We start from the raw sequence: 14,433 nt of genomic DNA on the forward strand, positions 1-14,433 counted from the left end.
GGAATGAATTAACGAAAGTTGGAAGCCAGTATAAACAAGCACTGATAGGAAGCCGACAGTTATGATAACAATGATGGAAGCCAATGGTAATACATTACAGATGATAGGATATGTTTACATAACACAGATAGGGGATTAGGACGATGTACATGATTGGGGATAAAGACGGAAGCCAATGGTGATACATTATGCATGACTGGATGATGTTTACATAACACATGATTGGGGATTAAGGATCATGTACATGATATGCATGAGGGTTGATGAACATGATTACATGATGAGGGTTGATGATGTACAAACACAAGTTGATAAGGATGTACACGGGTAGATTGGCTATACAGTGGCACACTGTAGTATAAACACTAATGAATTACATAGACAGAATGTATACAGATAGATGAGATTAATTTATCAATAAGTCCCAGGCACTTGGTAGGTACACTCCCTGGTCACGGTTGATTGCTGGTTTCTGTCTCCAGATCTCGATGGCCTCTTGTAGTTTCCTTTGGCGCCAGTTGTTGTTGGTAGATAGTATCCTAGTGTCCTCCCATCGAATTGAATGTTTAGGGTTCTGGAGAATGTGTTCAGAGATTGCCGATTTCTGGTCGAGTGCTGATGGAGGTCTGGTGTTCCTTCATTCTGGTGTTGGTTGGTCTCAGCGTTTCTCCAATGTATAGGTCGCCACAGTTGCAAGAGATCTGGTAGATGCATCCTGTCGGGTTAGGGTGTTCACAGCTGGGTCCTTTACCGTTGGCTTTTAGGTAGATCTTGATGGTCTTGCCACTGGAGAAGGTGACATCGATGCCGGCTTTGGTCTTGATGAGGCGTGATATCTGATGACTGATGGGGCCAAGGTAGGGTATGGTTACTCTGATGGGTGATGGAGAAGGCTTGAGGCGGGGTTCTCGGTCCTTGAGGGTCTTGTTGATGGTGGCTGTGACGAGTTGGGAAGGGTAACCGTTGAGTGTAGTGAATGTCTTTCTGAGATGGTCCAGTTCATTGTTTAGGGCACCAGGTTGGCACGTCTGGTAAGGGTGGCGATGATAGCTTGCTTGATCTGAGGAAGGTGACAGGAGTTGTAGTGGATGTACTGGTCGGTGTGCGTCGGCTTGCGGTATACTGAGGTTCTAAGTCCATCGTCTGTGGTGTGGGGGGATACATCAAGGAAAGGCTGGTGTTGGTTGGTCTCAGTCTCCATGGTGAACTTGATTCTTGGATGTTGGTCGTTGAGGTGGTTAAGGAGCTCGCTGGGGTCGTTGGCATCGGCGATGGTGGTGAATGTACCAACAGAGGGGCTGGAACGGGGCTATGGAGAGGACTGCTTCCTCGAAGGAGGTCATGAAGATTTCTGTAATGAGAGGAGAAAGAGGTGAGTCCATGGGGAGACCGTGGATCTGCTTGTATATCTTACCATTAAATGTGAAGTAGGTGGTGTCAAAGCAGCTGCGGGCGAGGTTGATGATACTGTCTATGGTGAGGTGGGTGTCCAAGTCATATATCCTGTTGGCTAACTTGCTGCGAAGGATGTCCAAGGCTTCTTCTAGTATGATGTTGGTAAAGAGGTCCACGACGTCGTAGCTGACCATGGTGCCTGTGAGGTTGGATTCTGTCAGCTGGTTGACGAAGGATGAAGAGCCGCAGGTGTAGGACTTGCCATCTTTGCCAGATGGAGCGAGGAGACGTTGTAGAAACATATCCTATCATCTGTAATGTATTACCATTGGCTTCCATCATTGTTATCATAACTGTCGGCTTCCTATCAGTGCTTGTTTATACTGGCTTCCAACTTTCGTTAATTCATTCCACTTGTTACTTTGTTATTGTTTTACCTGTACATATAAATATAGCTCTGTACCCCATTCTCAATCACCGGATGAAGGAGTAAGCATTAACTCCGAAACGTTGTGTTCTCATAATAAAGAAGTTGATATCCATAAATAGCTTCATTCTTATGTATTTCACTTCTAAATGCCGACCCGTGAAGGTCCCGGGGTAGAATAGGCCTTCAGCAACCCATGCTTGCCATAAAAGGCGACTATGCTTGTCGTAAGAGGCGACTAACGGGATCGAGTGGTCATGCTTGCTGACTTGGTTGACACGTCATCGGTTCCCAATTGCGCAGATCGATGCTCATGTTGTTGATCACTGGATTGTTGGGTCTAGACTCGATTATTTCAGACCGCCGCCATATAGCTGAAATATTGCTGAGTGTGGCGTAAAACTAAACTCACTCACTCTAAATGCCGTTCAAAGACTTGTGTTAGACTCAGTGGTGGAGTGTAACGAAAAGTAACTCCTCGAAAAGCCGCTGAACGTATGTCTCGGGTCGTTACGTAACCAGTGTTGCCAATATGGTGGCAGCGTAGTATTTAAGATAGAGCCCGGTTCATTTTCAACTGCTGATTAAGTTCGCTGAGTGTTGTAACAACTGAAATCCAACATGTAGAAGATAGGTTAACTATTTTGTCACTTCAGGTTTAGTCAAATAATTGGTATTAGTGTCCGTATTAGGACAGTAGGTTTGTAGTAAAGTTTCAAGACGCTGAGTTATAGTTCACTGGCTTCTATTCTCGATAAAAACTTCTTTCACACATTCGTTTAATTTTTAGAAGGAGAACATACCTTTAGTTGAAAGGTATTTGCAAGTAATAGTGACAGTTTTATGACTTAAAAATTGTTAGGGTGTAATTCAGGTATGTGAAAAATTGAAATGCTATACGCCGTTGTTTGAGTGTTTCTAGTAATTACTTCAAAAACATTTTTCACATACACCTTTAATTCTTATGAGGGGAATATACTATCAGGTGAAATGTGTTTGCAAGTAACAGTGATAGTTTCATAATCTAAAACAAAATGTTAGGGTGTATTTCAGTTGTGAGACAAATATGACATATTGCCGATCTGATCTGATTCGCCATTGACGCCTGAGGGTTATAGTTCCATAACTTCTTTCTTTCTTTTTGATCATATTATTTGACAAAACTGGAAAGGTGTTTTAGAACGCTTAGTGAGAGTTTTACACTTTATTTTTGAGGGCAGTGTGACAGCGTCAGTTAACATTTTGTTAATGTCCATTCCATTCCCCACATGCAACAAGGTATCGGAATTAATTATTAATGTAAACAAAAATGTTTCAAAGTAGATTTCTTAAAATGACAGTTGATGTTAACACGTGTTCTCGCGATACCTTTGCGTTCTTTAAAATGTTTTGGGAGGGAATGTCGCGGTGTATCATTTATTCTTTCATTCATTCACATGTGTACGTATTTCTTTTATTCTTTTTCTTTATTGCGTTCTATCATTCACATAATTCTTGCTCTTAGGTTCTTACTATAATGCATTCATTCATTGTAAAATTCCGACTGATACATTAAACTGACTGAAGTTTTGTTAAATCAGGGATAATCTACAACGTATACTTTATATAGTCTCCCTGGATAAACACAACTGAAGTTGCACTGGGAACGAGCCAAGTCACTGTGTGCGTTGGAGCATGACGAGGCACACGTTAATTAGTACAAATGGTAAAGAAAGCAAGCGAGTGACCTATCCCTGTTGTTGAGTATCCCTGGTATAATGTATAAATATCTAAATGCATCGTTACCATCATCAAAAAGAGGAATTATTCATATGTTGTACTCAATGCATTTACCAAAAACCCGTGAAGGTTCCGGGGTAGAATAGGCCTTCAGCAACCCATGCTTGCCATAAAAGGTGACTATGCTTGTCGTAAGAGGCGACTAACGGGATCGGGTGGTCAGACTAGCTGGCTTGGTTGACATGTCATCGGTTCCCAATTGCGCAGATCGATGCTCATGTTGTTGATCACTGGATTGTCTGGTCCAGACTCGATTATTTACAGACCGTCGCCATATAGCTGGAATATTGCTAAGTGCGACGTAAAACTAAACTCGCTCGCTCGCATTTACCAAAATTTGCATTCCTTTTGCACGTTTGTGAAAATTAATCAGAGAGAACGGGGAAATCTACATTGTTGATATTTCTGTAATATTTTTCCTTGTTTCCCGTCTCTCAACTCTCTCTAGGAGTATTCGGTCTTGTTGAGCGGTTTGGTAAAGCAATTGATGAGCGCCACCTGGCGGTCTGTAGAATATGTCGCTGTGTAGAGCTGCAAACAAGATTAACTGGTTCGCCACTCAGGTTGCGCTGTATCAGCCCTCTCTGTAATGTTGTTTGGAGACGGAAGCCAGCTTAAACGAGAATACGGAAGTTACATCTGCGCAGACACGGAAGGTGACCCTGTTGTATTGTGATTATTTCCATCCTCTACGAAGCGTGTGCTAAACAAGATGCAAAACGTGGAAAAAGCACACGAAACGCGCGAAGTAGATTTGTCTGCTGCCCCAAGAGGCGTATGGCTTGTAAAGGTAAGTAAGCTGAAATTTCAGTGTTTAAAGTAAAACTTCTTTCAAGTTCAATGTTGACTACTATGAATCAGAGACCTCTGTATGAATTAAGTTGATATTCATCATATGGCAGATCTTCCATTCAATAACAATTAATATAGATACTTGTGATATGTTCAAACTGATTTCTTCAGGTTCCAAAATATCTGTCAGAGAGATGGCAAAAGGCAGCGGGAGGCAGCGAAGTGGGCAAACTCCGGATCACAAGACCAAAGTGAGTGTTGATGTACGGTACATTCTTGGAGCTTTGTGGTATTTTCAGTAGTGTCTCCGCGATAGTTCCATAGAGATTTGTGGTGGCATAATTGAATAACTCGATCGGGACAGTCTGAACAAGTATGGCGATAATAAATCAAACTACATCTGGAGTTTCATTCTCTGCATCTCCAGGGCTCACATTTGCTCCACCCTTAACAAACATCCAGTTCTTGCCCATTGTTATCAGAATATCAAATCATCAAATCATGTCCTTGATTTTTATCACAAACAGGGAACAGTTATTGTGAGTGAGTGAGTTTAGTTTGATGCTGCACTCAGCAATATTCCACCTATATGGCGGCAATCTTTAAATAATCGAGTCTGGACCAGACAGTCCAGTGATCAACACCATGAGCATCGATCTGCACAATTGGGAACCAATGACATCTATCAACCAAGTCAGTGAGTCTGACTACTCGATCCCGATTCCTTTTACGACACACATGTCTTTTGGTAACCGCTAGGTTTTGCCACCACCCGGCATACAAAGAAAAAAGACGTACAGTACCATGTCTAATACACAACAACAAATGCAATAACTCACTGAACATTCCAAAATGGTTTTATCCTTGCAGATTTGGTTTGTTGAGGTTTTTTCCCCAACACCCATTTTCCATGAAAAGGTAGATCTTTCGCAATGTTTTGGTCGAATTCTCCAAAGTTCTTCTGTTAATCAAATCTTTGGCTTAGCTCTTATTTGTCTAATGTAATATTTGTAATTGTAAACCATGTCTTGTTCCAGAAACCAGGGTCAAAAGCCAGAAGTCATGTTCTCCTCTCATGAGTCCATGCTGAAAGCTGAACCAGGTCAGGCACCAGCACCTAAAGATCATAAATTTGTTCTGACAGGGGTCGGCGTTCAGAATCTGGTGGTCATGTCGCAAACACCCATATTCGCTAAAGGTACGTTACAGTTGAAATATGGACATGTTTGGGTACAGTTGGTTCATTTGTCCCCTAACTGGCCTTATCAGCTGATTGAGTCATAGGAGACAGTTATGTTCCTCCATTCAAAAATGGCAACTGCTTGTTTTTGTTACCAAGGCAAAGAGTCATTTCAAGTTAAATTATGTTTGTTTCATTACCTTTTGGCTCTGTCGGGTGACCCAAGGTTTTAGTGAATTCTTGGTAAGGCTGCAATGATGCATCAAACTATCAATGGATTGCAAATGTTGAATCTCTGATAGCAATGAATCAGTAGCAGAACTGGAAAACTATCGATGCATCAACGGTATGTGTGACTATTGATAGTTTAGTAAGTGACTTCCATTTTTAAATGTTCAGCACAAAATACAAGGAGTACCACATAGGTTCACTTTGATGTAGAGTTGTCGACCCCTGTTACCCCTTAAACAAAGTTATTATGGGTTTCAAGTTTCTTGTCAGAAGAGACTGAGACTGAGCTACTTCAGCCTGTTTTTGTTCATACAAACTATACGTTCAGTGGGGAAATGACTTCAGATAAGACAATGGAGGGGGCCAAAACACTATCGCAGTAGTGTGATGCAATCACAATAGTGTTTTGCAATAGACTATTGTTATCACAATAGTTTGTCACAATAGACTATTGTTATCACAATAGTATGTCACAATAGACTATTGTTATCACAATAGCATGTCGCAGTAGACTATTGCTATCACAATAGTTGTTTCTGCCTCATTAGTCACCCCTGATTCTTGGAGACATCAAGGAATGGTGGCATAGAGTTCCTGAAGAGCATGCATGTAGATGCGATCAACTACTGTTTTTCCAAGTAGTCTGGATAACCTGAACATCTGATCAGTCTGGTGATATTTCCAGTGAGATGGCGCTGTAGATATTTATGTCAGTGGCGTGTAGGCAAGGTAATGGTGCTGGTGATTTTGTGACGTCTGTAAACTTTCAAAGATGTTGCAATTGTAATCAAAATTGTGTGCCAAAACATGTCAAATTATTGTTCCCGTAGTGTCAGTATATTGTGGAACACTCCACTTCCTTGTTCTGTGGAGGACGCATGGGTTGAAGTTTTTATTCCTGTTAGAAACACTGTTATTTTTTATTATTGTGTTTGATTTTTTCAATGAATGTTCAAGTTGGCTCTACTGTCTTGAAAAGACATATCACAAAGCTTTGCCCTCTTGAATGGAGTTGAATGCTGAATTTGTGATGATGCTTAACAGTATCTGATGTACATACTCATAGATAGTTTTACCAATGTATCACATTTAGCCAGTTTTAATGATAGACATGGAGGGGACATGTACTGAAGAGTTTGTTATGTTCTCGGATGTTTTCGGTTTGATAGCATAAACGCAGCCGCTTCGCGGCGAGGTCATGGCTTTTCATGCTGCATGAGATTTTGTGCAAGGTCCGACTGACTGCGCATCGTTAACAGGGTTAAGAAAAAAAGTATACATTGAGTGTCAGAGGTGAAAGGGTGCTGATGGGTTGCATTCCCCAAGTATTAGAAATATTAGAAATAGACACATAGTTGGAGAAAGTTACCTACTGACAATTTGATAGTATCTAAATAGGCAACAGTTTCATATTCAGTTTAAAGTTCATAATTTATTAGTTTATTTTCTCATTTACAAGGGAATTTCAGGTTTAGTTGGTTACAAGGGGATTTCACGTTTAGTTCCTTAGGAGGGGATTTCACGTTTAGTTTGTTAAAAGGAGATTTCATGTTTAGTTCGTTAAAAGGTAAGTAAAAATTTATCTTAATAAGTTAGTTTAATTTCCACTGTGCAACAAGCTTTGACATTCACATGTTACCATGGTTGCATAGTCACAAGGCTGCTTTCATAATGTAGAATTTGAAGTCACATACTGTTCACATTACGTTAACTCATGTTTCAGATGGGAATGGTACCACCAAAGAAAAGGTTGCAGGTATGTATGTTTACCTTGGTAGTGTTTGGAAACTGGCATGTTTTAGATACCATGATTGTTGGCAATAATTAGTAAAAAGTCCTGTCAGAATTCCCTTTTAAGAGGGGTTGGGCAGTAGTCTAGTGGTTGAGATGTTCACTTGTTGAAGACCCAGGTTCAATTCCCCACACGGGTGCAATATGTGACGCACATTTCTGGTGTCCCCACTGTTATATTGCGGGAATATTGTGAAAAAGTGATGCTCGCTCGCTCACTCACTCACTCACTCACTCACTCACTCACTCACTCACTCACTCACTCACTCACTCACTCACTCACTCACTCACTCACTCACTCACTCACTCACTCACTCACTCACTCACTCACTCACTCACTCTGGGTACGTCCCAACATTCTTATTCAGGTTGTGACTCACAACCAATGCCTTGGTTCTGTGACTTGGTTGATTGCTAGTCTTTGTACCCTGATTATTTTTGCTTGTTGGTCATAATATCAGTCATTGGGTGGTCTGGTTGAAACTTGATCATTTCGAGACTACCATCACATAACTGGAATTCTGGGGATTATACCATGAAATGACAGACAGAAGTCGTGAGATGAAACCCACAGTTTGACTGTTAGTCACTAGTAGCAACCTGTGTCTTGAGTGTGAAGACTGTCACTGGTTGAGAGATTAGTACATTGTACTTTTTGTAGACAGCGAGAAGTGTTATGATGCAATTGCATTGAAGTATAATATTCTTGGTTCTGCTAGAGATTGTTGACTTCTTGTCATGTATAACAATGTACGTTCCAGAAAGGATTGCAGTGGAGGGCAAGGTGCTGCAGCGTGCCGAGTGTCGACCTGTTGCTGATGACACCTACAATAAACTCAAGAGGTGAGAACATTAGAAGCGATGCCATCAGTCAGATTTTGTCTGAGTTATAAGCCCGAGAGATCATGGTATGGTTGTGAATATTTATGGCTCAGATATTACATGTACTTTTGACAAACTTTTTCGATTTCCAATTTCTGTAAAATTTCTGGTACTGGAAAATTTCTTGATTCTGATCAGTCAAAATATTAGTAAAATCAAATACCATATGTTGTGTTATGTGGGGCTACATTGGGATGCCTATCATGTACATATCAGCGATGCCCATTGGTTGAAACAGCCAGTCCCATCATTTATGACCAACTTATGCTAGTGAATGACAAGCTGAAGAATGACTTTTGCCCTTCTCAGGGTCATTTTATGACTGAGTTCCCTCCATGCACTAATAGGCCTAGTTAAAAGAACTTGTGGCACTATATTTGCATAATGATTCATGAATTTTTCCCCACTCATATATATTGCACATTCTGTTTAAAAGTCATCGAAGTTGATATACAATATGCTTTAACACAGATATATACTGGGTACCAGGTATATATTTCAATACTAGACATGAAAAAATAACAAAAATATTTTAAGTCACCTGCACATTCTAATTGTTTGTGGTTTGTTTACATATGCCTTCCACAATAGTGTTACAGATCTTCTGGCAGATAACAGATATGGGCGAGTGGTGACAAGTGTAGTTTAATGTCACTCTAATAGAAGTCAGCAATTGTATATTCTGTTTGGTTTTGTTCCATATGAAGACGTCACTGGGAGATGCAGAACAAACCCAAGCGGGAGGTGATCCAGCTGAGTGGAGTTGTCCAGTCCTACAAACCGAGGAGTGCCTTTGCCATGCTGGTAGGTCTTGCTGTGCCTACATCATTCTAGAAGCTCAATCTGTGCCTTTGGCATGATGGTACGTCTTGCTGTGCCTACACCGTTCTAGAAGGTCAATCAATGCCGTTGCCATGCTGGTAGGTCTTACTGTGCCTACACCATTCTAGGTCAATCTGTGCCGTTGCCATGCTGGTAGGTCTTCCTGTGTGTACACCATTCTAGAAGGTCAGTCTGTGCCTTTGCCATGCTGGTAGGTCTTACTGTGCCTACACCATTCTAGAAGGTCAATCTGTGCCGTTGCCGTGCTGGTAGGTCTTACTGTGCCTACACCATTCTAGAAGGTCAATCTGTGCCTTTGCCATGCTGGTAGGTCTTACTGTGCCTACACCATTCTAGGTCAATCTGTGCCGTTGCCATGCTGGCAGGTCTTCCTGTGTGTACACCATTCTAGAAGGTCAATCTGTGCCTTTGCCATGCTTGTAGGTCTTACTGTGCCTACACCATTCTAGAAGGTCAATCTGTGCCGTTGCTGTGCTGGTAGGTCTTACTGTGTCTACACCATTCTAGAAGGTCAATCTGTGCCTTTGCCATGCTGGTAGGTCTTACTGTGCCTACACCATTCTAGAAGCTCAATCAATGCCTTTGCCGTGCTGGTAGGTATTGCTGTGTGTACACCATTCTAGAAGGTCAATCAATGCCTTTGCCATGCTTGTAGGTCTTGCTGTGTCTACACCATTCTAGAAGGTCAATCAATGCCTTTGCCATGCTGGTAGGTCTTACTGTGTCTACACCATTCTAGAAGCTCAATCAATGCCTTTGCCATGCTGGTAGGTCTTGCTGTGTCTACACCATTCTAGAAGCTCAATCAATGCCTTTGCCATGCTGGCAGGTCTTACTGTGCCTACAATATTCTAGTGACCTGTGAAGAAAGTTAGAATTGGTTTTCATGAACCCATCAGATTCGCTGACTTGGTTGACACTTGTCATTGGTTCCCAGTTGCACAGATCTATGCTCAGGGTGTTGATCACTGGATCATTTTGTCCAGACTCAGATATTTACAGACTACCATCATATTGCTGGAATATTGCTGAGTGCGGCATAGAACTGAACTCACTTACTCATTTATCAACCCATGCTTGTCGTAAGAGGCAACTAAAGAGATCAGATGGTCATCTCACTGACTTGGTTTACTCATATTATCTTATCCCAATTGCATTGATCAATGCTCATAAAGTTGACAACCTCATTGTCTGGACCAGATTTGATTATTCAGACTGCTAGCCAGAACGATCACTGAATTTTAAAAAATAGAATGGTTTTATGAATTCAATTTTGCATTTCTGTAAGTGGGGAAAATGTTTTCAAGGTATGAACAATGGAATTTCTATATGGCCTCCAGGAAACCACCTTTGATTTACATGAAAAAAACTTAAAAACCTGAAGGCTGATCGCTAGGATGTGTATTGGTCACCATTGGGGATTTGAGGCATATTGGTCGGGCATCAACTATGATAGCCAATGCACGAACATTATCGAAAGGTTTCTTTGTATATGTCACTGACAAGCTGTCTTGTATCAATAGGATGGGGAGAAACGGAAGAAGGAGGAAAGCAAGAGGTCAAGGTTAGACCGTGAGAAGGTGCAGGACATGCTGTTCAATGCCTTCGAGAAACATCAGTACTACAATGTCAAGGACCTGGTCAAGATCACCAACCAGCCTGTGGTAGGTCACATCTTGGGAGAACATCATCTCTGAACACATCCATTTGTGATATCCTTTCCAAGATCCTTAAGTCATATTCCTTGATCTCATCCCCTTGTCATATCCTTGTCTCATTACTGAGTCACATCTCTGTTACACTCCCTTGTTACAACCATTAGTCACATTCCTTTGTAACATCTCTGTGTCATATCCCATGGTAACATCCCCATGTCATATCCTTGACCACATCCTCTTGTCATATCCCTTGGTTCTAATATCTCTTGACATATCCTTTGGTTGCATCTTGACATAGCCTTTGGTCACAATCCCTTGTCATATCCCTTGGTAGTATCCCCTTGTCATATCCCTTGTTCACAACTCTTGGTCACATCAATCACATTTCTGGCCAGATCCCCTGGTCACATTTTCTTCCATCTGTTCTGTCATTCTATTTCCAAATTTTATTGCTGTTTGTTCATTAAATTTCCTTTCAAGATCTTACCAAGTACAGTCTTGTTTGATTCTGTAAGTATTCATTGTGTCATTTCAGCCATACCTGAAGGAGATCCTGAAGGAGATCTGCACGTACAACATGAAGGCCCCACATCGCAACATGTGGGAGCTCAAACCAGAGTACCGCCATTACAAGGAACAGAACGACTCCTAGCACCAGCTCCAGGACATTGTCTGTGATTATTATGTGACCCTTGGATATCAAGGGGAAAATAGGCACAGCGCCAGACTCATTCCATAGGTACACTAGGAGGTGCTGTCTCTGGTCAGACTTGTCTAGTGTGTACTGCAGAGGGGTGCCTTCTGTCCATGACAGTACTTACTGGTGCTGTCCCTAACCATGTGTGTCAGACGAGTACATCGGGATGCCATCTCTTGTCCCATAGGTACATGACAGGATTGCCATCCCTGTCTATGCTTTATTTATGACTGCATTCAGTGTCAGAATAATTGCCCAACACTTATGTGAAATCTAGCTCTGTTTGTGGTTATGATGCAGATGCCCCAGTGGTGCAGGTGTCAGACTTCAGGGAGTTGTGTCCCTTACACATGGGTTTGAATCTCACAAATCTCAAATCTCAATCTCAAAACATGGGCAGAGATGGTAGGTCTGTATGAGCCCAACTGGTTGCAACATGCGAGTTAAACATGGCAGCAGGAAGCATATTGTGCCAAATAGTTCAATCAAATCAAACAGAATCATGTCACATGTAGTCACATACCAATCCATATTGATATTTTTTAAAACTCTTCAGACTCTTTTTCATGAACAAATGAAATAATTTTGAGTTCATCTAAAAACACAGAAGAAGTGATTTTTCATCTTGATGATGTGGTAATATAATGCAACTCGCACAGGGTTTCATTCTTGAGTCTGACAGGAACCTATCTCGGTGGGTTCAAATCCAGAAAGCCCATATCTGGTGTCACCCGCTATGATATTGCAACAATATTGCTAATTGCGACATAAAATCATACTCCCTCACTCACTCAAAGCCAGAACATTCCCAGGATCGTCAGCCATAACCTCATACTGGTGGTTGTAGCCAAGGTGTAAGCAGCACAGTATGTGTTTTTGAAAAGATGATATGACTTTTGGGTGAGGCTGTTTGGTTTTAACTGAGTAATACAAGGACTTTTGAACTGTGGACCACCATGATGCATTTGGGGCAGTCGGGTAGCTGAGTGTGTGAAAGGTGTCTCTGATGTGATATTGCTGGAATAATACTAACAATCTGAGACGTCACTCTCTTCAGGCAGAGGGCATTGTTTTGCCCTTATCTTAATTAATGATTAGCACTGCTTTAAAATGGTACCTGTCCTTTTGACTTAAACACTAGATCTTTAAATATTTAGAACATATTTTATGATTTACTAAACTGCAAATGCAATCATCTTGATTCAAGGGCAGATATCTCTGCTTGTATACAGATATAAAAAGGAGATATCCTGAAAACATTTCAACTATTGTCAGTTTTTGTTTTGAGCTTGAACTGATTAATGAGCGAAATCTTTCAATCATCACTGCTCTGTGGAACCGTTACCATGGTGCCAAACTGATTATTGTGTGATAATTTCAAATGTCAATGAAAATGTTTTACTGGAAATTCCTGTATGTGTTCCACAGGAGAGATTTTGTACGTTTATCATCATGATTTTAGAAAAATGATTTCATAAAATATGTGTTGGGGTTCATCTGATTCTGAGATTTCGTTTTTCAGTTTTAATGGGCAAATTAAAACATCCTGAATTGATGCTGTTACTTTCACTTTTTGCTCACATTTATGTTGCCAGAAGAATGTTTTTGTTGGATCACTTCCAGTTAGCTTGGGATCCTTTTTGAAACTGTTTGCAGTTAAAGCGTTTATTAGTCATGCGATGACCCAGTTTCGATTCCGCATATAGCTGCATGATATGAAGTCCATCTCTGGTGATCCTATGTTGTCATATTGCTGGGAAATTGCTAAAAGCCGCAAAAAACATATTTCAGAGATTTCCGTTACTCCTTTGACGTTCAAGTACATAGGAATAGTAACCCAGATAGCAAACAGCAATAGGCGCATGAAGTTTTGCATCCAAATGGTTAATAGCTCAGCATCGGCCAGTTGAAGGAAGATCAACTGGAGTTACTATCATCTCAGCAGACTTACACTGGCTTGACCATCACTATATGTAATATAAAATTATAATTGGACGTTCAGTATATTTACCTTTCATATTCATATATTTCATATTGGAATTTATTATTTTCCTCCCAAATAAATGCTCAAATTAAATACCAATTAGTTTACAAATAGAAATAAATATTTAGGAGAAAAATGTTTTACACTTTTTTCATAAGTTTCTTTGTCATCTGACTTTGGCTTAGGTTACAGGGCCCGCTTGCACAGAGCAATCTTGTAGGGGCCTAAGATTGATTGCAACTACGATCATTTTGTGCAAGTGGGCCCAGGTCTTAACCTTCAAAGGCTGATGTTCTGTAAAGCGGTTCGCCTCCACAACTCATTGTGTGTAGTATCTTATCTGTCATACAAATGATGCCAAACATTTCTCGAAGTGATGCCCGAACACATAATACTAAACATTTCCAAAGATATGGCTCTTGCATAAAGGTTATGAAGAGAAAATTATGCACAAAAACAATGATGGAGTTATGTTTAAAATGCGGTAATAGTGATGGAAGGCATTCAAGAACAAAAAAGCCTGAAGTAATATTAATACATCTCCAGTACGAAACCATCCATAATCAAACAAACAAAAAGGAATGAAATAAACTCTTAATAATTAAGGTCAATCGGTGTCAGTGGTATGTAAACTAGTGTCCCAAAGAAACGATACCAACTTTTTTCAAATTAGTTTATTACTAAGTGATTTGTTTTTGTGTACAAAAACGTGCCAATCCGTATTGCATATCCCAAACAAAGCGTATTTGATGGAAAATATCGGGACCACTTTAC

General features: G+C 40.7%; 1 protein-coding gene across 1 annotated transcript; it reads left to right on the forward strand.

Annotated features, from left to right (window-relative positions):
- The first annotated feature begins 4,183 nt into the window (after positions 1-4,183).
- LOC137281861 (general transcription factor IIF subunit 2-like) lies at positions 4,184-13,230 on the forward strand. Its single transcript, XM_067813517.1, has 8 exons — positions 4,184-4,391; positions 4,565-4,644; positions 5,431-5,591; positions 7,528-7,560; positions 8,357-8,438; positions 9,185-9,281; positions 10,844-10,984; positions 11,514-13,230. Exons 1-8 carry the CDS (start codon positions 4,314-4,316, stop codon positions 11,628-11,630), a joined length of 789 nt encoding a protein of 262 aa, XP_067669618.1. The 5' UTR covers positions 4,184-4,313; the 3' UTR covers positions 11,631-13,230.
- Positions 13,231-14,433: the final 1,203 nt, after the last annotated feature.

Source organism: Haliotis asinina, chromosome 4 (assembly GCF_037392515.1).
Source record: "Haliotis asinina isolate JCU_RB_2024 chromosome 4, JCU_Hal_asi_v2, whole genome shotgun sequence".
In the NCBI taxonomy this organism is placed as follows: Eukaryota; Metazoa; Mollusca; class Gastropoda; order Lepetellida; family Haliotidae; genus Haliotis; species Haliotis asinina.

Excerpts from the sequence above, each read along its gene's own strand:
- LOC137281861 (XM_067813517.1), top strand. The coding sequence starts at position 4,314 with ATGCAAAACGTGGAAAAAGCACACGAAACGCGCGAAGTAGATTTGTCT. Across the intron at positions 4,645-5,430 it reads CTCCGGATCACAAGACCAAA|AAACCAGGGTCAAAAGCCAG; the intron begins GTGAGTGTTGAT and ends GTCTTGTTCCAG. Across the intron at positions 5,592-7,527 it reads AACACCCATATTCGCTAAAG|ATGGGAATGGTACCACCAAA; the intron begins GTACGTTACAGT and ends CTCATGTTTCAG.